Here is a 22,952-nt window from a genome sequence, read left to right as displayed (position 1 = left end):
AGTATGACTGACAGTGTGGGGGGTGTGGGTGAGAGCATCACTGACAGTGTGGGTGAGAGTATTACTGACGGTGTGGGTGAGAGTATCACTGTCGGTGTGGGTGAGAGTATCACTGACGGTGTGGGGGGTGTGGGTGAGAGTATTACTGATGGTGTGGGGGGTGTGGGTGAGAGTATCACTGTCGGTGTGGTTGAGAGTATCACTGACGGTGTGGGGGGTGTGGGTGAGAGCATCACTGACGGTGTGGGGGGTGTGGGTGAGAGTATTACTGACGGTGTGGGTGAGAGTATCACTGTCGGTGTGGGTGAGAGTATCACTGACGGTGTGGGGGGTGTGGGTGAGAGTATTACTGATGGTGTGGGGGGTGTGGGTGAGAGTATCACTGACGGTGTGGGTGAGAGTATTACTGACGGTGTGGGGGGTGTGGGTGAGAGTATCACTGACGGTGTGGGTGAGAGTATTACTGACGGTGTGGGTGAGAGTATCACTGTCGGTGTGGGTGAGAGTATCACTGACGGTGTGGGGGGTGTGGGTGAGAGTATCACTGACGGTGTGGGTGAGAGTATTACTGACGGTGTGGGTGAGAGTATCACTGTCGGTGTGGGTGAGAGTATCACTGACGGTGTGGGGGGTGTGGGTGAGAGTATCACTGATGGTGTGGGGGGTGTGGGTGAGAGTATCACTGACGGTGTGGGTGAGAGTATCACTGACGGTGTGGGGGGTGTGGGTGAGAGTATCACTGACAGTGTGGGTGAGAGTATCACTGACGGTGTGGGTGAGAGTATCACTGACGGTGTGGGGGGTGTGGGTGAGAGTATCACTGACGGTGTGGGTGAGATTATCACTGACGGTGTCGGGGGTGTGGGTGAGAGTATCACTGACGGTGTGGGGGGTGTGGGTGAGAGTATCACTGACGGTGTGGGTGAGAGTATCACTGATGGTGTGGGTGAGAGTATCACTGATGGTGTGGTGTGGGTCAGAGCATCACTGACGGTGTGGGTGAGAGTATCACTGTCGGTGTGGGTGAGAGTATCACTGACGGTGTGGTGTGGGGGTGAGAGTATCACTGACAGTGTGGGGGGTGTGGGTGAGAGTATCACTGACGGTGTGGGGGGTGTGGGTGAGAGTATCACTGACGGTCTGGGTGAGAGTATCACTGACAGTGTGGGGGGTGTGGGTGAGAGTATTACTGACGGTGTGGGTGAGAGTATCACTGATGGTGTGGGTGAGAGTATTACTGACAGTGTGGGGGGTGTGGGTGAGAGTATCACTGACGGTGTGGGTGAGAGTATCACTGACGGTGTGGGGGGTGTGGGTGAGAGTATTACTGACGGTGTGGGGGGTGTGGGTGAGAGTATTACTGACGGTGTGGGTGAGAGTATCACTGATGGTGTGGGTGAGAGTATCACTGACGGTGTGGTGTGGGTGAGAGTATCACTGACGGTGTGGGGGGTGTGGGTGAAAGTATTACTGACGGTGTGGGGGGTGTGGGTGAGAGTATTACTGACGGTGTGGGGGGTGTGGGTGAGAGTATCACTGACGGTGTGGGTGAGAGTATCACTGACAGTGTGGGGGGTGTGGGTGAGAGTATCACTGACGGTGTGGGTGAGAGTATCACTGACGGTGTGGGGGGTGTGGGTGAGAGTATCACTGACGGTGTGGGTGAGAGTATCACTGACAGTGTGGGGGGTGTGGGTGAGAGTATCACTGACGGTGTGGGTGAGAGTATCACTGACAGTGTGGGGGGTGTGGGTGAGAGTATTACTGACGGTGTGGGTGAGAGTATCACTGTCGGTGTGGGTGAGAGTATCACTGACGGTGTGGGGGGTGTGGGTGAGAGTATTACTGACGGTGTGGGGGGTGTGGGTGAGAGTATCACTGACGGTGTGGGTGAGAGTATCACTGACAGTGTGGGGGGTGTGGGTGAGAGTATCACTGACAGTGTGGTGTGGGTGAGAGTATCACTGACAGTGTGGGGGGTGTGGGTGAGAGTATCACTGACGGTGTGGTGTGGGTGAGAGTATTACTGACGGTGTGGGTGAGTATTACTGACGGTGTGGGGGGTGTGGGTGAGAGTATTACTGACGGTGTGGGTGAGTATTACTGACGGTGTGGGGGGTGTGGGTGAGAGTATCACTGACGGTGTGGGTGAGAGTATCACTGACGGTGTGGGGGGTGTGGGTGAGAGTATCACTGTCGGTGTGGGTGAGAGTATCACTGACAGTGTGGGTGAGAGTATCACTGACGGTGTGGTGTGGGTCAGAGCATCACTGACGGTGTGGGTGAGAGTATCACTGACGGTGTGGTGTGGGTGAGAGTATTACTGACGGTGTGGGTGAGTATTACTGACGGTGTGGGGGGTGTGGGTGAGAGTATCACTGTCGGTGTGGGTGAGAGTATCACTGACGGTGTGGGGGGTGTGGGTGAGAGTATCACTGATGGTGTGGGGGGTGTGGGTGAGAGTATCACTGACGGTGTGGGTGAGAGTATCACTGACGGTGTGGGGGGTGTGGGTGAGAGTATCACTGACGGTGTGGGTGAGAGTATCACTGACGGTGTGGGGGGTGTGGGTGAGAGTATTACTGACAGTGTGGTGTGGGTGAGAGTATCACTGATGGTGTGGGGGGTGTGGGTGAGAGTATCACTGACGGTGTGGGTGAGAGTATTACTGACGGTGTGGTGTGGGTGAGAGTATCACTGACGGTGTGTGGTGTGTGAGTGAGAGTATCACTGACGGTGTGGGTGAGAGTATCACTGACGGTGTGGGGGGTGTGGGTGAGAGTATCACTGACGGTGTGGGTGAGAGTATCACTGACGGTGTGGGGGGTGTGGGTGAGTGTATTACTGACAGTGTGGTGTGGGTGAGTATTACTGACGGTGTGGGGGGTGTGGATGAGAGTATCACTGACGGTGTGGATGAGAGTATCACTGACGGTGTGGGGGGTGTGGGTGAGAGTATCACTGACGGTGTGGGTGAGAGTATTACTGACGGTGTGGGGGGTGTGGGTGAGAGTATTACTGACGGTGTGGGGGGTGAGGGTGAGAGTATCACTGACAGTGTGGGTGAGAGTATCACTGACGGTGTGGGTGAGAGTATTACTGACGGTGTAGGGGGTGTGGGTAAGAGTATTACTGACAGGGTGTGGGGGTGAGAGTATCACTGACAGTGTGGGTGAGAGTATCACTGACGGTGTGGGTGAGAGTATCACTGACGGTGTGGTGTGGGTCAGAGCATCACTGACGGTGTGGGTGAGAGTATCACTGACGGTGTGGTGTGGGTGAGAGTATTACTGACGGTGTGGGTGAGTATTACTGACGGTGTGGGGGGTGTGGGTGAGAGTATCACTGACGGTGTGGGTGAGAGTATCACTGATGGTGTGGGGGGTGTGGGTGAGAGTATCACTGACGGTGTGGGTGAGAGTATCACTGATGGTGTGAGTGAGAGTATCACTGACGGTGTGGGTGAGAGTATCCCTGACAGTGTGGGGGGTGTGGGTGAGAGTATCACTGACGGTGTGGATGAGAGTATCACTGACAGTGTGGGGGGTGTGGGTGAGAGTATCACTGACGGTGTGGGTGAGAGTATTACTGACGGTGTGGGGGGTGTGGGTGAGAGTATCACTGACGGTGTGGGTGAGAGTATCACTGACAGTGTGGGGGGTGTGGGTGAGAGTATCACTGACGGTGTGGGTGAGAGTATCACTGACGGTGTGTGGTGTGTGGGTGAGAGTATCACTGATGGTGTGGGTGAGAGTATCACTGACGGTGTGTGGGTGAGAGTATCACTGACAGTGTGGTGTGGGTGAGAGTATCACTGACGGTGTGGGGGGTGTGGGTGAGAGTATCACTGTTGGTGTGGGTGAGAGTATTACTGACGGTGTGGTGTGGGTGAGAGTATCACTGACGGTGTGGGGGGTGTGGGTGAGAGTATCACTGACGGTGTGGGTGAGAGTATCACTGACGGTGTGGGGGGTGTGGGTGAGAGTATTACTGACGGTGTGGGTGAGAGTATCACTGACGGTGTGTGGTGTGTGGGTGAGAGTATCACTGATGGTGTGGGTGAGAGTATCACTGACGGTGTGGGGGGTGTGGGTGAGAGTATTACTGACGGTGTGGGTGAGAGTATCACTGACGGTGTGTGGTGTGTGGGTGAGAGTATCACTGATGGTGTGGGTGAGAGTATCACTGACGGTGTGTGGTGTGTGGGTGAGAGTATCACTGACAGTGTGGTGTGGGTGAGAGTATCACTGACGGTGTGGGGGGTGTGGGTGAGAGTATCACTGTTGGTGTGGGTGAGAGTATTACTGACGGTGTGGTGTGGGTGAGAGTATCACTGACGGTGTGGGGGGGTGTGGGTGAGAGTATCACTGACGGTGTGGGTGAGAGTATCACTGACGGTGTGGGGGGTGTGGGTGAGAGTATCACTGACGGTGTGGGTGAGAGTATCACTGACGGTGTGGGGGGTGTGGGTGAGAGTATCACTGACGGTGTGGGTGAGAGCATCACTGACGGTGTGGGGGGTGTGGGTGAGAGTATCACTGACGGTGTGGGTGAGAGTATTACTGACGGTGTAGGGGGTGTGGGTAAGAGTATTACTGACAGGGTGTGGGGGTGAGAGTATCACTGACAGTGTGGGTGAGAGTATCACTGACGGTGTGGTGTGGGTCAGAGCATCACTGACGGTGTGGGTGAGAGTATCACTGACGGTGTGGTGTGGGTGAGAGTATTACTGACGGTGTGGGTGAGTATTACTGACGGTGTGGGGGGTGTGGGTGAGAGTATCACTGACGGTGTGGGTGAGAGTATTACTGACGGTGTGGGGGGTGTGGGTGAGAGTATCACTGACGGTGTGGGTGAGAGTATCCATTCTCAGCTGGGACGACCAGAGTTCCAGAGTTACGTGCCCTGTGCACCCCTGGATTCTAATCTGCTGTGTCCTTTATGCTCAATACAAGAAATTTCATTTGTTCTGAAGGTGGGTTTGCACTGGGGAGGTCAGTTTCAACGGGTCAATGTGCCAAATGGCCCCCATCAGTGTCACAGTTCCCCTGCCACACCGACCTCCGAGATTCGAGCTGCTGAAGCCTTTCCACAATTCAGGCCTTTCCTGGGTGAAGTTGGAGGCAGATAATGATTAAGAAGTTTAAGAGGCATTTTGCCAGGCACACAGACAGTCAGGGAATAGAGCGTTTTGCTCAAGAGTTTCTGCAGGTGCTTGAAATTTTGAGCAACACACATAAAATGCTGGAGGTGCTGGGCAGGTCTGGACGAAGGGTACCGGTCCAATACATCGACTCTTTATTCCCCTCCATAGTTGCTGCCTGACCTGCTGAGTTTCTCCGGTATTCTATGAAAGTTTATGTGTGATGTGCAGACAGATGGGGTTTAGTTCAATTTGGCATTGTGTTCAGCACAGGTTTTGTGGTTGGGGGGCCTGTACGCTATCAAGTGGTTCACTGAATGGGGACCCCCCCCCCCCTTCATTAATCCAACAATTAGTCCCATTTCACTGTGCCTCACATCCAGCTTATTTGGCCAGATCTTCCCCAGAACATACTGGTGCAATTCTATACTGTCATCATTCAGAGCATCCTCACGTCACCCATTACTGACGGGATTGGTGCAGCGTCCTCTCACGATATATGAAAACCACAGTGAATTGTCTGCTCAGTAAAAAAGGTCATTGGCTGCAGTCTACCATCACCGCAGGACTTGTCTGTGGTGCGGCGTCCTCTCACGATGTACGAGAAACTACAGTGAACTGTCAGCACGGTCGAAAAGATCATTGGCTGCCGTCAGCCATGATCATAATAAATGGCGGTGCAGGCTCGAAGGGCCGAATGGCCTACTCCTGTACCTATTTTCTATGTTTCTATGTCTCCCATCACCGCAGGACGCGCCTGACCGTATGTGGCCAGGACAAAGAAGACAACAGGAGAAGATCATTGCAGACACTACCCACCTGGCTAGCTGCCTTTTCCAAAGGCTCCTACTGGAAAGAGCTATAGGGCTATTAAAGCAAAAACTTCAATCCATCTCAAAAGTTTCATTAACGACCCCCCCTCCCCGGCAGTGAAGGTGATCAGCCATTCAGTTAATCCCCCCTCCCCTCTATCTATTACCCCCAGCACTGCTCTGTAAATACTTCAAGCCGCTTTTTATAATGTTGTTTACATTGTAGATACAGGCTGTATTTATGTGCGTACACGTATTTCATTCCATAACCGCACTTTAACCTCTAACTTTACTTTTTATATGATCCATTATTCTTTATAGTTGTTGAATGCCTTTGTTTTTTGTTCAATGTCCTACCAACAGGACTGAGTATTTACTGATAGATGTAAACGTATACGGCGAATAAAGTTGATTTTTGTCCCTTGCCCTTCGCCCTTCATCCCTGATGCTTGACGTTTGATGCTTGGTGCTTGGCGTTTCTTTCAGACTGGAGTACAAGTATTCCAAGTTGGTGATGAACGCAAACTCAAGGGAAGGGGAGCTCCCAGCAGCTGATAGCTGTGCTATAATGGAAGGTGAAGATAATGAAGAGGATGTGGTCTATTCCAATAAACCTTCATTGCTCGGGAAGCTGAAGTCATTAGCTTCAAAGGTGAGTAGCGGTGACTTATTTAAGCAGATATCTGGTGTTTAACCGACTGCCCGAGACACAAATGGAGATTATGACTGAAGGATTGTCTGGTGCCTTTGAGCCACGCCACCAAGCTACCCACCAGTTTAACCCCAGGCTAGTCAAAGTACAAAGTTCAAAGTAAAGTTTATCATCAAAGTCACCATAAACAACCCTGAGATTCATTTTACTGTGGGCATATTCAGCAAATCTATCGAATAGTGACTATAACGATCAATGAAAGGTCAACCAGGGTGCAAAAGACAACAAAATGTGCAAATGCAAATATAGATAAACAGCAGCAAATAATAAGAACATGAGATAAAGAGTCCTTAAGGTGAGGTCATTGGTTGTGGGAACATTTCAATGATGGGGGGCAAGTGAATTTGAGTTAAGTTATCTCCTTTTTTTTCAAGGGCCTGATAGTTGAGGGATAATAACTGTTCCTGGTGGTGTGAGTCCTGAGGCTCCTGTACCTTCTCCCTGATGGCAGCAGCGAGAAGAGAGCATGACCTGGGTGGGTCTTTGATGATGGGTGCTGCTTTCCTATGACAGCATTTCATATAGATGTGATCGATAGTTGGCACGGCTTTACCCGTGATGGATTGGGCCGAGCCTTTTATAGGATTTTCTGTTCGAGGGCATTGGCGTTTCCATACCAGGCTGCGATGCAGCCAGTCAATACATTCTCCACCACACATCTATAGAATTTGTCAACAGCTTAGATGTCAAGCTGAATTGCCGCAGGCTCCTAAGGAAGTAGAGGTGCTGTTGTGCTTTCTTCGCAGTTGCACTGATGTACCGGGTCCAGTTCAGGTCCTCTGAAATAGTAACACCCGGGAATTTAAAATTGCTGACCCTCTTCACCCCTGATCCTCCAGTGAGGACTGGCTCATGGACCCCTGGACCTCTGGTTTCCCTCTCCTGAAGTCTACAGTCAGTCCCTCGGCCTCGCTGACATTGAGTGAGAGGTTCATCACCTTTGATTCTGCCCACAACAGCAGTGTCATCAGCAAACTGGAATATCCTGTCGGAGCTGCGTTTAGCCGCACAGTCATGGGACAATTTACAATGACCGATTAACCTACCGTTTAGCCACACAGTCATGGGACAATTTACAATGACTGATTAACCTACCAACTGGTATGTTTTTGGATTGCGGGAGGAAACCAGAGCACCCGGAGAAAACTTACAACGAGACTGGAATTCTCTGTGTGAAATAAAAACCTTGCCTCATAAACTTTCCCCCTTTCACTTTATAGCCTAGTCCTCAATTATTTAACATTTCTACTCTGGAAAAAGGCTGACTGTCTGCCCTGTCTATGTCTTTCATAATCTTATAACCTTCTATCAGTTCTCCCCTCAGCTACTAACACGCCATAGAAAACAATCCTAGTCTGTCCAATCCTTTATAGCTAAACTGCTCTAATCCAGGCAGTAGCCTAGTACGAACCTTCTCCAAAGTTTTCACATCCTTCCTGTAATGTAGTGGCCAGACTGAATATAAAACTGGTCTAACCAAAGTTTTATACAGAGATTTTATACAAAGATTTCTTTCTTGAGCCTGTAACATTTTATTGGCTCAAGTATTCTGATTGTTTTTAGCTAGTTTGAGGTTAAAATATGGTAAGTATACTTTACTTTTTGGAGCATAAACATGTAAATACAATGCTGGAATTGAACATTGTGTGAGAATCTCAAAGACAATGCGATACTGGTTAGTGTAGTATTGTCTTGGCTTACTTGGAGCAAAGTACTGCTTTAAGCAGTGCCCAATCAGAGAGATCGGAAGCTTGAGAGGACACAGTTCATTCAGGTTCACCGATTTAGAAAAGGCAGCGACTTGTGGCAGTTTTGGAGATTGAAGCAATGCCCAATCAGCGTTTGGGATTGATTGACAAGAACAAATTAGATTAAGGTAGGGGCAAGCAGAACGGCCATTTTTCAGAGCGGCCATCATTGGAGGGGTCAGAGTTAGAGTGGAGAGTTTGAGGCTTCAGCAAGGAGATGCTTAGTCGGAAAAGACAAAAGAAAGTGCTCTAGGCAGAGTTTTTTTTCCTCCCCCATAGTTTATTGTTTTACCTCTTTTATAGTTGCTCAGCTAGAACAGTAGAGATGCCAGGCAGGATAGTGGAATGCTCCGCTTGTAGGATGTGGGAAGACAGGGAGACCTTCATTGTCCCTGAGGACTACACCTGCAAGAAGTGCATCCAGCTGCAGCTTCTAACAATCTGCGTGAAGGAATTGGAGCTGGAACTGGATGAACTCTGGATCATTTCGGAGGCCAAAGGGGTGACAGATAGGACATCTAGAAAGGTGGTTACACCCAAGGTGCAGGACGCAGGAAACTGGGTGACAGGAAGGAAAAAGGGATTAAGGAGCCAGTGCAGAGTACCCCTGTGGCCATCCCCCTCAGTAATAGATATACCACTTTGGATACAGTTGGGGTGACCTAGCAGAGGAAAGTCACAGCGGTTAGGTCTCTGGCACTGAGTCTGACTCTTTGACTCAGAAGGGAAGGAGAGGGGGGAAGAAAAGGCAAGCTATGATGATAGGGGGTTCATTAGAAAGGAGATTGGACAGGAGGTTCTGTGGACAAAAATGAAATTCCCAGATATTTGTTGCCTCCAAGGTACTAGGGTCTGGGACATCTTGGATCAAGCTCTCAGCATTCTTAAGTGGGAGGGTGAACAGCCAGAGGCCGTGGTCCATGAAGGTACCATGATATGGATAGGACAAGGGACGAGGTTCAGCAAAGGGAATTTAGGGAGTTAGGTGCTAAGTTAAAGAGCAGGACTTCCAGGGATGTGATCTCAGGATTGCTACCCATGCCAAGTGCTAGTGAGGCCAGAAATAGGAAGATTATGCAGTTTAACACGTGACTAAGGAGTTGGTGTAGGAGGGAGGAGGATAGATTTGTTTGATCATTGGGCTCTCTTCCGGGAAAGTTGGGCCTTTTACAGAAGGGATGGTCTGCATCTGAACTGGAAGGGCATTAATATTCCAGCAGGAAGGTTTGCTAGTGCTGCATGGTGGCGCTTAGACTAGAGGAGTTGCTGGGGGGATAGGATAGAGGTAATAGAACAGGTAATTGGGGTAATGGCGAGGCTGTGGAGACGGAGGTTGTTAAGACCTCAGACAAAGTCAGGAGTCAAAAAGTTGAGCATGGTGCAACTAGTGTCCTGAGCTGCCTACATTTCAATGCAAGAAGTATTGTATTAAAGGCAGATGAGCTCGGGCTATGGATCAACACCTGGAATTATGACACTGTTGCTATTCGTGAGACTTGGTTGCAGGAGGGCCAGGACTGGCAGCTCAGTATTCTGAGGTTCTGTTCTTTTTGTTGTGACAGAGTGGGAGGGATTAAAGGAGGAGAGTGTTATTAGTCGAAGAAAATGTCATGTCAGTGCTTAGTCAGGACAGACTGGAGAACTCAGCTCGTGAGTGGGTGGATCTGAGCAATAAGAATATTACCACATCGATGTGGCACGTTACAGACCACCCAACAGTTCTATGGAATTAGAGGAACAAATCTGTAGAGAGATTGCAGACTGTTGCAAGAAACATAATGTTGCTATAGTAGGCAATTTTAACTTCCCACATATTGACTGGGAATCCCATACTGTAAAAGGACTAGATTGAATAGAGTTTGTCAAGTGTGTTCAGGAAAGTTTTCTTAATCCGTACGTCGAGGTCCCAATGAGAGAGTGTGCGATACTTGACCTGCTATTAGGGAATGAGACAGGGCAGGCGACTGAAGTTTCTGTAAGAGGACACTTTGCATCAATGCCTTTAGTTTCAAAGTATGTATGCAGAAAAACTAGGGCTAGTCTGTGATTCTAAATTGGAGAAAGGCCAATTTTGATGGTGTCAGAAAGGATCTGGCAAATGTGGATTCGGGTAGACTGTTTCTGGCAAAGGTACACTTTATAACTGGGAGGCCTTCAAAAGTGAACTTTTGAGAATACAAAGCTTGTCTGCGCCTGTCAGAATAAAAAGTAAAGATAACAGGTGCAGGAAACCTCAATATCAAGAGATATTGAGGCCCTGTTTAAGGAAAAAAAAAGGAGGTGCATTGCAGGTATAGGCAAATAGGAACAAATGAGGTGCTTATGGAGTATAAAAAATGCAAGAGAATACTCGGGAAAGAAATCAGGAAGGATAAAAGAAGGGATGAGGTTGCCCTAGCAGACAAGGTGAAGGAGAATCCTAAGGGATTCTACATATTTGTTAAGAGCAAAAGGATTGCAAGGAACAAAATTAGTCCTCTAGTAGATCAGAATGTTAATCCATGCTTGGAGCCAAAAGAGTTGGGGAGGTGTTTTGCATCTGTATTTACTCGGGAGGTGGACACAGAGTCTATAGAAGCAAGGCAAAATGACATCAACTTCATAGACTCTATTCAGGTTATAGAGGATAGGCATTTGCTTTTGAGACAAATCGGGGTGGTTAAGCCCCCAGGGCCTGACAAGGTGTTCCCTTGGACCCTGTGGGAGTCACACAGAAATTGCCAAGGCCCTAGCAGAGTTATTTAAATCATCTTCAGTGACGGGGGAGGTACCAGAGGATTGGAGGATAGCCAATGTTGTTCCACTGTTTAAAAAAGGCTCTCAGAATAAATCAGGAAATTATAGGCCAGTGAGTCTGACGTCAGCAGTGGGGAAGTTATCAGAAGGTATTCTAAGGGACTGGATAGGTGAGTATTTAGATAGACATGGACTGATTAAGGATAATCAGGATGGCTCTGTGCGTGGTAGGTCATGTCTAACCAATCTTATAGAGTTATTCAAGGAAGTTACCAGGAAAGTTGAGGAAGGCAAGGCAGTGGATGTTGTCTGCATGGACTTTAGCAACATATTTGACAAGGTCCTGCATGGGAGGTCAGTTAAACAGATTCAGTCACTCGGCATTCAAGGTGAGGTAATAAATTGGATGAGACTTCGGCTTTGCGGGAGAAGCCAGAGAGCGGTAGTGGATGGTTGCCTCTCTGAGTGCAGGCCCGTGACTAGTGGAGTGCCGCAGGGAACGGTGCTGGGTCCGTTGTTGTTTGTCATCTATATCAATGATCTAGATGATAATGTAGTTAACTGAATCAGCAACTACACCGAGTGAACAGAGAGGAAGCCTATCAAAGGTTGCAGTAGGATCTGGATCAGTCAGAAAAATGGGCTGAAAAATGGCAGATGGAAATTAATGCAGACAAGTTCAAGGTGTTGCACTTTGGTAGGGCCAATCGGGGTAGGTCCTAGACAGTGAACGGTAGGGCACTGAGGAGTGCAGTAGAACAAAAGGATCTGGGAATACAGGTCCATAATTCATTGAAAGTGACAACACCGGTTGATAAGGTCATAAAGGAAGCTTTTCCTACATTGGCCTTCATAAATCAAAGTATTGAGTACAGCAGATGGGATGTTATGTTGAAGTTGTATAAGATTGACTCCAGGTTGAGTCACTAGTGAAGAAGGCGAATGCAATGTTGGCATTCATTTCTAGAGGAATAGAGTATAGGAGCAGGGATGTGATGTTGAGACTCTATAAGGCACCGGTGAGACCTCACTTGGAGTACTGTGGGCAGTTTTGGTCTCCTTATTTAAGAAAGGATGTGCTGACGTTAGAGAGGGTACAGAGAAGATTCACTAGAATGATTCCGGGAATGAGAGGGTTAACATATGAGGAACGTTTGTCCGCTCTTGGACTGTATTCCTTGGAGTTTAGAAGAATGAGGGGAGACCTCATAGAAACATTTCGAATGTTAAAAGGCATGGACAGAGTGAATGTGGCAAAGTTGTTTCCCATGATGGGGGAGTCTAGTACAAGAGGGCATGACTTAAGGATTGAAGGGCGCCCATTCAGAACAGAAATGCGAAGAAATTTTTTTAGTCAGAGGGTGGTGAATCTATAGAATTTGTTGCCACGGGCAGCAGTGGAGGCCAAGTCATTGAGTGTATTTAAGGCAGAGATTGATAGGTATCTGAGTAGCCAGGGCATCAAAGGTTATGGTGAGAAGGCAGGGGAGTGGGACTAAATAGGGGAAAATGGATCAGCTCATGATAAAATGGTGGAGCAGACTCGATGGGCTGAATGGCCTACTTCTGCTCCTTTGTCTTATGGTCTTAAGATGTTGGTGAGGATTAATTTGGAGTACTGTGTGCAGTTTTGGTCACCTATCTACAGGAAATATGTAAATAAAGTTGAAAGAGTACAGAGAAAAATTATCTTTGCTGAGTTATATGGGAAGATTAAATGTTAGGACTTTACTCCTTGGAATGTAGAAGATATAGGGGAGAGTTGAAAGAGATATACAAAATTATGAGGGGTGTAGATAGGGTAAATGTAAGTACACTTTTTCCTCTGAGGTTGAGTGGGACTAGAACAAGAGGTCATGGGTTAAGGGTGATAGATGAGTTTAAGAGGAACATGAGCAGAAACTTCTTCATTCAGAGGGTAGTTTGAGTGTGGGCACTCTGCCAGTGCCAGGTGCTGCATGCGAGCTCGATTTCAACATTTAAGCGAAGTTTGGATAGGTACATGGATGGTAGGGGTACGGAGGGCTCTGGTCCCGGTGCAGGTCAGTAGGCAGTTTAAATGGCTCGGCACAGATTGGATGGGCTGAAGAGCCTGTTTCTGTGCTGTACTTTTCTATGACTTTAGTAGAAAGTAACCTGTTGGGAACTTCAGAAGTTTAAAGTTATAAACTTGCCACTTTCCAAGTGTAATTTGTGCTGATATCCAACACAGGTCTTCTCATTCTCGCTACTCAAAGTAATTTCTCACAGGTATAAGCACCAGCTTCAAGGACAGCTACTTCCCTTCACCCATTGTGGTTCTTGAACCACATGGAATGTTCACGTTCAAGTTCAATTGTCATTCAACGAAACATGAATACCCATGAGTACAGCATCCCTCCAGGGCCAAGGTGAAAACACGGTACCAGCAGTCATACGCAGCACAGGACACATGTAGCACATATAAGACAGCAGTAAGAGACAGTCACAAAAAATATAGTCCAAGTCCCTGAGTCCATAGATGTTGCAGTAGTCTTCAGTCACACACGATGTCTTCTGCTGAGCGAACACTAGAGGGCAGCACTGACTCCAGCATGTACTCCACGCTGAAAATCCCAAATCACTACCGTTTAACAACACTATGTAAAAAGTAAAATACAAGCTGAGATAGGTAAAGAACAATGTGGGTTTATGAAAGACAAAGGTACAAGAAACGTGATATTGATGTTAAGGATGCTATCAAAACGAGCTATTCAAGTGCAAAAAGATTTGTTTGTTTGTTTCATCAACTACACAAAAGCATTTGATAAAGTGAAGCACAATAAGTTATTCGAAATATTACAAGAAACTCTAGATCTAGTTTCGAAAGACCTCCGCCTAATCAGAAATCTGTACTGGGAACAAACTGCCGCTGTAAGAATAGATGGAGAAGTGAGTCAGTTTACGAAAATCAAGAGAGGCGTTAGACAAGGGTGTGTTTTCTCCCCTGATTTATTTAATGTGTACAGTGAAACAATATTTCAAAATATAAGAGACATCTTGGGAATCAAAGTTGGCAGTGAAAACATCAATAATTTTAGATATGCGGATGACACTGTTAATTGCACGTACAGAGGAAGAATTACAAAACTTAATTGATATAGTTGTTGAAGAAAGTGCAAAATTGGGTCTACCTATCAATTGTAAAAAGACAGAATGTATGGTGATATCCAAAAAGAAGGAGAATCCTATCTGCAGGCTGAGAATAAACGGGGAAGACATAAAACAAGTACAGAACTTTTGCTACTTGGGAAGCTGGGTGACATCAGATGGCAGGTACGACATGGACATCAAAAGAAGAATAGGGATGGCAAAAGACACCTTTACGAGAATGAAGAGTATGCTGACCAATACTAAACTAGGTATGACAACCCGCCTCAGAGTACTGAAATGTTACATTTATCCAGTTATGTTATATGGCTCAGAATGTTGGACAATATCTAGTAACATGAGGAAACAAATTGTAGCAGCAGAGATATGGTTTTTGAGGAGGATGCAAAGAATATCATGGACAAAACGGATATCTAGCGAGGATGTCATGAACATAGCAAGCACAAAAAGAGAAATAATGTATGAGATCATGAAAAGGCAACGTAACTTCATTGGACATGTGATTAGGAAAGAGGAGTTAGAATGCACAGTAATTATGGGAAAGATTGAAGGGAAGAAAGCAAGAGGAAGACAAAGACAAATGATGATGGAGACAGCAGCCAGAAAACTGGAAATGAATACCAATGAATTGATCCACTTGACCCGAAACAGGAGTGTGTGGGCCATGGCAGTCAAAGCTCACTTCGATGTTCACTTTGATAACTTTGCAATAAAATATTTTTTCTTCTTGTTCTAATCGTATTTTCTTGTAAAAAATATATATAATTTATGCTTAATTTATGCATTTTTGTGAATGTTGTGTATCCAATGCTGTGTGGCTGTGATGCTGCAGCAAGTACAAACGTTTGTAAGTTTTTCATTGTACCTGTGCACTCATGCACTTGTGCCGATGACACTAAACTCAAGTTTGATTTTGTTAAATCTGAAAATGTAATGCCATGACTTTGAAATGCTGAGAAATGCATTCATCTTCTCCAGTAGCTGGCCAGTCAGAATCAGATTTATTATCATTGGGGTATTTGACCTGAAATTGGTTGATTTGTGGCAGCAGTGCAGTGCAAAGACAGAAAATCACTGTAAAGTACAAAGTGAAGCAAACAGTGTAAGATAAAGGAATAGTGAAGCAGTGTTCTTGGGTTTGTGGACTGTTCAGAAATCTGGTGACAGAGGGGAAGAAGCTGTTCCTAGATGGTTGAGTGTGAGTCTTCAGGCTCCTGTACCTCCTCCATGTTGGTGGTAATGATAAGAGGGCATGTCCCAGACAGTGAGGGGTTTTAGGGATAGATGCCGCCTTCTCGAGGCACGGTGAAGGTGTCGAAATGGTGGGGAGGTTGTGCCTGTGATGGAGCTGTCTGAGTCTACAGCCTTGATAGCTCCGGGCATTGCTGTGCACTAGACCTCTATACCAGGCAGAATTATTGTTGTGTCGGTGCAATGTTTCAACTTAATAATTTGTTTTTTTCTCCCCCTTATATTGTACAAGGATAAAGAGGATATTTTTGAGTCTGTTCAACTCAAGCCCCCAAGATCTCATAATATATGAAGATTAAAGATCGTTTCAGAAACGGCAGTAATCCCTCCTGTGGCGTGTGGAAGCATACGTCAAGCACAAATGACGTGGATGATAAGACTTCTTAAACATTACTGTCGCTGGAATGCCTCTCAAAAGAACCATTTTGCAGACAATTCCTGTTTGATTGCCTTATTGTGCTAGATGGAAGGGGTCTTGGACCAGAGTTGCCAACATGGTCAATGCCTCTGGTTGCCAAACTGACAACATATATCTCAGGAAGAGCTTACAATCATTCTTAGTAATTGTTCATTGGATATTTGTGTTTACCTTTTCATTGTGATTTCTGTAATTTTCAAGGCTATTCTGTTTTAGGCTGCTTTTGCAGTTAACTACAATATTCCACATTGAAAAGAAATTAAAATACTGCAATTCTAAGTCCTATTGTTCAAAATCCCCCGTCGTTAATTATATTTACGCTGTGCAGAACAGCAAATGAACTGCGATCTAATTAATATTAATTATATTGTTTACATCACTGAACCATGTGTAATGTTTTTGATATACAGCCCCTTCCTTTCAGAATGAAGATAATGGTTTATTAACGGAGCACTCTGCACTGGAAAGGTGGTACTATGTGTTTTCCACATTACTGTTTTGTAGCTCATTTTAAAACTTGGATGTTTGTTACAAATTATGACTGGTCTGTGTTTCTGTCTAACCGTGCTCTCCCTGCCTCTCATTCAGTTACCCTTACCATTTGAGTTTTTTCTTTAAGTAAGTTTTTATGCTTTGCAATTCTGATTTTTTTCCCCACCCTCCCCAGTTTCGCCACAAAGGCAAATGGAACCTGTTTACATTTTTGAAACAAATTTGGATCATGTGCCACGAAATTTTAAATCGAAAAGCAAAAAGAAACTTGAAGATGCAGGAAGCCTGAAACCAAAACAGAAAATGTTTTGATAATCAGCAGAGACGAGGAAATCTGCAGATGCTGGAAATCCGAGCAACACACACAAAATGTTGACGGAACTCAGCAGGCCAGGCAGCATCTGTGGAAATGAGTGCAGTCGATGTTTCGGGCCGAAGGATACACAGCAGGTCAGGCAGTTTCTGAGAAGAGAATAAGAGTTAATGGAGTAAGTCGGAGACCTTCTTGATGAAAAGTCATCAAGCTGGAACGTCAATTCTGATGAAAAGTCATACTCTCGTTCTCTCTTCATGGGTCTACCTGAATCACTGAGTATTTTGAATTTTCTTTTATATTTTAGAAATGTTAAAAAGCAATTTTGATGGTATCAACACCAAAATATTGTTACTCATTTTCAATTCATAGAAACATAGAAAACCTACAGCACTATACAGGCATTTTGGCCCACAAAGCTGTGCCGAACATGTCCTTACCTTAGGAATTACCTAGGGTTACCCATAGCCCTCTATTCAATGAAAGAAAAATAATATTAAGAATTGGGCTTACTGAAAAGTACAGCAAGTGAAATAACTGGAATGATTCCTTAGAATTCTTATCAAGAAACACAAACTAATATCCATAAAGTTTTGAGAGACATCTGAGAGAGAAAAGTGAAGCCCCACCTTGGTTGTTAAATTAAATGCTCCATTTCACTATGTTTTGATGTACATGCGATAAATAAATCTGACTCTGAATCTGAAATTTTGGAAGCTAGTGCACTATTTTCGTGCTGTGAGTGCTACTGTAACAGTGATCATGATTAGAAATCTTTAAGTGTCATAACAATACTTCCACCCCCCGCCCCCCCCCCCCCCCGGTTTGGTCAAAGACCCCTGTGATAAGCATTAACTCTCCTGCAGAACTATCCCAAAGAAGGGTCTCAGCCTGAAACTGTTTATTCATTTCCATAGATGCTACCTATCTGCTGAGTTCGTCCAACATTTTTGTGTGTGTTCACTTTCGATTTCCAGCATCTGCAGAATCCCTTGCGTTTAGCATTGGATCTGTTTCTCTGCTTTGAGTGAAGTATCCATGCAAATTAATGCAAACAGGGAGAAACTTTTTGTGAAACACAGACATCATCCTTTAACTGCAGGAGCTGCTTGATGAGTGAACTTGCCAGGGGGCTTTCCTTATGGAGTCATACCTTTGATGGCCACCGGGAGGCAGCAATGCACTTTAAATCCATTTCCTACACCAGACCCGTGAATGGAACACCCTGATGTGGCGAGGTCCATGCGGTTGCTGTCTGTCTCCCCACGTTAAACAAAAACACGCTCAAGCGTTCTCCATGATGGGGAAAAAAAAACATTGGTACAGAGATTCCCAACCTTTTTTATGCCATGGACCCGGAAGGGTCGTGTACCCCTGCCTTAGGAGAACTTCATATGTGACTTGAGTGATTGCATTACTACTGTTATGAAAAATTGGCCCACTTATTCCTTGAGAACTGAATGTGGCATATTATATTTGTTAAATCTGTATTTCAGTAGACCTCTGCTGATGGACTGCATTAGCTTTCACAACAGACTATATCTGCTGGCATGAATATTGATTTCTCCTTCTGGTAGACAACACCCCCCCCCCACTTCTTTTTCCTACTCTGATCTTCCATTTCTTCTCACCTGCATATTACTTCCCCCTGGGTCCCCTTCTCCTATTGTCCACTCTCTCCTGTCAGATTCTTTCTTCTCCAGCCTTTGACCTTTCTCACCCACCTGACTTCACCTATCACCTTCCAGCTAGCCTCTTACCTCTTTCCCCCACCTTTTTATTCTGGCATCTTCCCCCTTCCTTCTCAGTCAGGATGGCTGTGTGCGTGGTAGGTCATGTCTAACTAATCTTATAGAGTTATTCAAAGAAGTTACCAGGAAAGTTGGTGAAGGCAAGGCAGTGGCTGTTGTCCACGTGGACTTTAGCAAGGTATTGGCTAGATCCTGCGTGGGAGGTTGAAACATCAACTGTTTACTCTTTTCCATAGATGCTGCCTAACCTGCTGAGTTCCTTCAACATTTTGTGTGTGTTGCTCCAGATTTCCAGCATCTGCAGACTTTCTTGTGTTTGTGCGTGACTTTATATGAGTGGGTAACTCTTAAAGAGCTTATTTTTTTTTATATAGAAATAATTTGACAGACCAAAATATTCCCATTTGCTCATTTTGATAATCTTCAATTCTGACAATATTATCTGTTTACATTATGAATGAAATGGTGGTTTGATATTTTAAAAATGTGAAATAGTTTTGCACAATTTCAATATGAAATGTTCCTTTGAATTGTACAGGTGGGTTACTGATAAAAGAACACTGAGGATTTCTGTATTTAAGGTACAATGTTGCAGGGAAGAATAAAACTTTGAAAATTGAGCTACTTTGGGGTGTATCGGTTCTAGACTGTAACGATTCTCGGACCACCAAGGGAATGTATTTTTGACATAATGCTGTATAAACCAATGAGTTGTAGAATGAGACAGGAATAAATAACCTGGATGAAATGCTGGGTGTGATTTGGGGAAACACAGAACGCTGGTAACGTTTGTCACAAGCTGGAAGTGAAGAATGATGTATTGAATGCACGATCCATGTAAGCTTTCTGTCTGACTGGCAGAGAGAGCCATTCAGTGCCAATATTAATTTACTTTACACACACCCACAAACTTAATTAGACAGGGGAGAGGTTGAGTTGCCACTTTTGTTAGAGAACAATTTGAAAATCTGACATTCATCACATCAAGTGTAACCATTGTGAGAAATTAGTCTCAGTGGCTGCTTTATTAGGTATAGGAGTGGAACCTGATGTGACCTTCTGCTGTTGTAGCCCATCTGCTTCAAGGTTTGACATGTTGTGCATTCAGAGATGCTCTTCTGCACACCACTGTTGTAACATGTGGTTATTTGAGTCACTGTTGCCTTCCTGTCAGCTTGAAACATTCTGGCCATTCTCCTCTGACCTCTCTCATTAACAAGGCATTTTCACCCACAGAACTGCCGTTCACTGAATGTTTTTCGTTTTCTTCACCACTCTCTGTAAACTCTAGAGACTGTAGTACTTGAAAATCCCAGATCAGCAGTTTCTGAGATACTCAAACCACCCCGTCTGACACCAACAATCATTCCACAGTTAAATTCGCTTAGATCACATATCTTCCCCATTCTGATGTTAGATCTGAACAACAACAGAGCCTCTTGACCATGTCTGCATGCTTTGAAACACTGAGTTTCTGTCACCTGATTGGCTGATTAGATACTTGCATTAATGAGCAGGTGTACAGGTGTACCTACTGATTGTATTTACCTTGGCCTTGTGTTTATTTCTAAATAAGTTCACTCATCACTGTACCAAATTATAAACATTTATAAATATGTTGCTTTAAAAATATTTCCTGATTGATTTAAGTGGTAACTTGAAGTTTGATTAATACAGTGTGAAGAGAATTTATTGAAGAATAACAAATATTTTAAAATCAGAAGATTTGTCTGACTTTGACTTCTACAAAATGATATTTTTAATGGTTTACTGGACTGAGGTTGCCTGGAGACTTTAAAGTATGAATGCTATCTTGAAAATCTGTAATTTGAAGCAGGTAGTTAACTAGAACATGGACCATTACAACACAGTACAACCCTTGGTCTGCGATGTTGTGTCAACCTTTAACCTACTCTAAGATCAATCTATCCCTTCCCTCCCACAGAGCCCTCCTTTTTTCCTTCATCCACGTGCCTATCTAAGAGTCTCTTATATGTCCCTAATGTGTCAGCCTCTACCACCACCCCTGGCAGGGTGTTTCACACACCAACCACTTTGAGTAAAGAATCTCCCTCTGACATCCCCCTCCCCCTACTTTCTTTCAATCGCCATAAAATTATGGCCCCTCGTATTAGCCAATTCTGAACTGGGAAAAAGATTATATCCTGGCGATTCCTTGGTTAGCTCTCGGTTGGATCTATTGAACGAATGAAACAGTTGAACCTGGTCTGTGGTTTAATTCATCTTTGGGAAGTGGGGCTGCTTTTGTGGGTGCTCTCATCATGGCTGGGTTTTCCTTAAATTTAAGTGTGTTTTTGTATTTAAATCCTGCATCAGTTATTCCAATATTGGTAGAAACATGACCCTAAAGATATTGTGGAAAATCTGTCAACCCGGAAGGACTGGGTAAGAGTATACCTTTCTGATTTATGAGATTGTTTGCTGGTTTAGATTGAATCACATCTTTATCTTAACAATTGCATTAATTTATTACACAAAAGAAAGTACTTTAGCCATCTCTAGATGTCCAGCCCCTGTAGGTATAGCGGTCTGCAAAAATTAAACTTCTTGATATGTTGTGGATTTCAATTTTCCAGAGTTTGTCCAACGTGTGTATATTTTGTACTTGTGTCTGAAGTTTGATTTCTTCTAAGTTGTATAATCATTAACCAAATAGTGCTGGTCTTTTGTGGCAACTTTCTTAAATAAACATCAGCAGTTTTGGGAATCCTTGTGCCTGCTGTATTGTTTTAAATGAGCAAGGTTTATTGGAATCAAAGTTCATGTATTATCAGAGTGCTATATACAACCTTGAGCTTCGTCTTCTTACAGGCAGTCATAAAGCGAAGAAACCCAATAGAACCCATTAAGCAAAGAAGACCGTCAAAGACCCAATACACACAGAGAGAGAGAGAAAAGAACAAATCATGCAGAAAATAAAAGTAAGCAAATAGCTTACTTTTACGAAGGACATGAAGGACATCACTGCAGCAGGAACAGGGCACAGTCTCAGTTCAGCAGATACATGATCAAACAATTTTTGAAGCTCCTATGTTTAATTCCTTGGCATTTTAGAATCATAGATTCATAGAATGGAATTAGGTCCTTTGACCCACCTCGTCCATGCTAAGCATAGGCTGAACTAGTCCCGCATGCTTACACTTGGCTTTGGCCCATAACCCTCTAAAGGTTTCTCATGAGAGTATTTGGTGGAGAGCATTCTAACTGACTGCATCACTGTCTGGTATGAGGATTCAGGGGGTGGGGGCAGGAAGCTTCTGCATGGATTGAAATAAACTGCAGAAGTTGTAAACTCAGCCAGCTCCATCAAGGGCATTCGCCTGTCCGGGATCCAGGACATCTTCAAGGAGTGATGGCTCAAAAAGGTGGCATCCATCATTATGACCCCCATCATTCAGAAAATGCCCTCTTCTCAATGCTACTATCAGGGAGGAGGTACAGGAGCCTGAAGAGACACTCAGTGATTCAGGAACCTGCTATCTGATTTCTGAATGGACATTGAACCCATGAACACTATCTCACTACTTTTGTTTTCTTTTTATACTAATTTAAATTAATTTTGAAAAATATATGTATGCATATGTGCTATATATAAATGTAATGCCCTTGTTCATATTTTTACTGTTACGCTGTATGTATTTCATTTTGGCAGTTCTGTAAGAGCAGCTTGCTCCATTTTCAGCCTGTTTGGGCTATTGTTGAAGATTAAGTGTGAAGAGAAATATGTGCCATCCAATTAGGATGGTCGAATTAAGGGGAGGTTTCTCTGGTGAGGGACATTAAGGTCAGGCTTAGGGCTTTGGTTCAGCAGGAGATGAAGAGAGAAGACGCTGGAGAGAACCGGTCAGAGCATACAATCCGGGGGAGACCCGTTTGTTCGAGATGGATTGCGAGTGACGTTCAGAAGGTGGTGTGACTGAGGGCCCAGTGTGTGAGTGACAGAAAGGTACAAGATAAGCTCCAACTTGTGCACATTCGACTGTTTAATCAGAATAGGCCTTTTCTTTTTGTTATTCTTTACTAACCCTTTAGTGAAGTTAAAATTCATAAATATAATTCCTTTAATAGTATGCAGTGTGCTGTTTGTTATTTCGTGGCCACGCATCTGGACAAATATTTTTTAAATGTTGCAATTGTACCCATCCCTACCGCTTCCCATGCCAGCTCGTTCATATACCTACCATCCACTTTGCCAATATAGATTCTGCTTCCTGGCAATGACTTTTGTGGGCTGCCCCCAGCACATCCTTGGACTGTGTTGGACATTGACGCAAATGATGCCTTTCTCTGTACGTTTTGATGTTTTGAAGTACATGTGACTAATGAGGCTGATCTTTGTAAACCTTTCCCCTCTCACCTTTAACCCATGCCATCGTAGTTTTAGGGTCTGCTGCCTGGGGATAAGGACTGTGACCATTCCCACTAT

The 22,952-nt window shown here is 45.0% G+C and overlaps 1 protein-coding gene across 1 annotated transcript in view; it reads left to right on the top strand.

Annotated features, from left to right (window-relative positions):
* The window catches only part of elapor2b (endosome-lysosome associated apoptosis and autophagy regulator family member 2b), a 151,561-nt gene extending 130,335 nt beyond the window's left edge, over positions 1-21,226 (top strand). Inside the window, exons 21-22 of the mRNA XM_072240954.1 lie at positions 6,442-6,607; positions 15,764-21,226. Of these exons, the coding sequence (XP_072097055.1) occupies positions 6,442-6,607; positions 15,764-15,823 (226 nt within the window). The 3' untranslated portion in view covers positions 15,824-21,226. The remainder of the gene's footprint in view (positions 1-6,441; positions 6,608-15,763) is intronic.
* The last annotated feature ends 1,726 nt before the right edge of the window (positions 21,227-22,952 follow it).

This window comes from Mobula birostris, chromosome 23, assembly GCF_030028105.1.
Source record: "Mobula birostris isolate sMobBir1 chromosome 23, sMobBir1.hap1, whole genome shotgun sequence".
NCBI classification, from domain to species: Eukaryota; Metazoa; Chordata; class Chondrichthyes; order Myliobatiformes; family Myliobatidae; genus Mobula; species Mobula birostris.
This window is presented reverse-complemented; position numbering and strand designations above follow the sequence as displayed.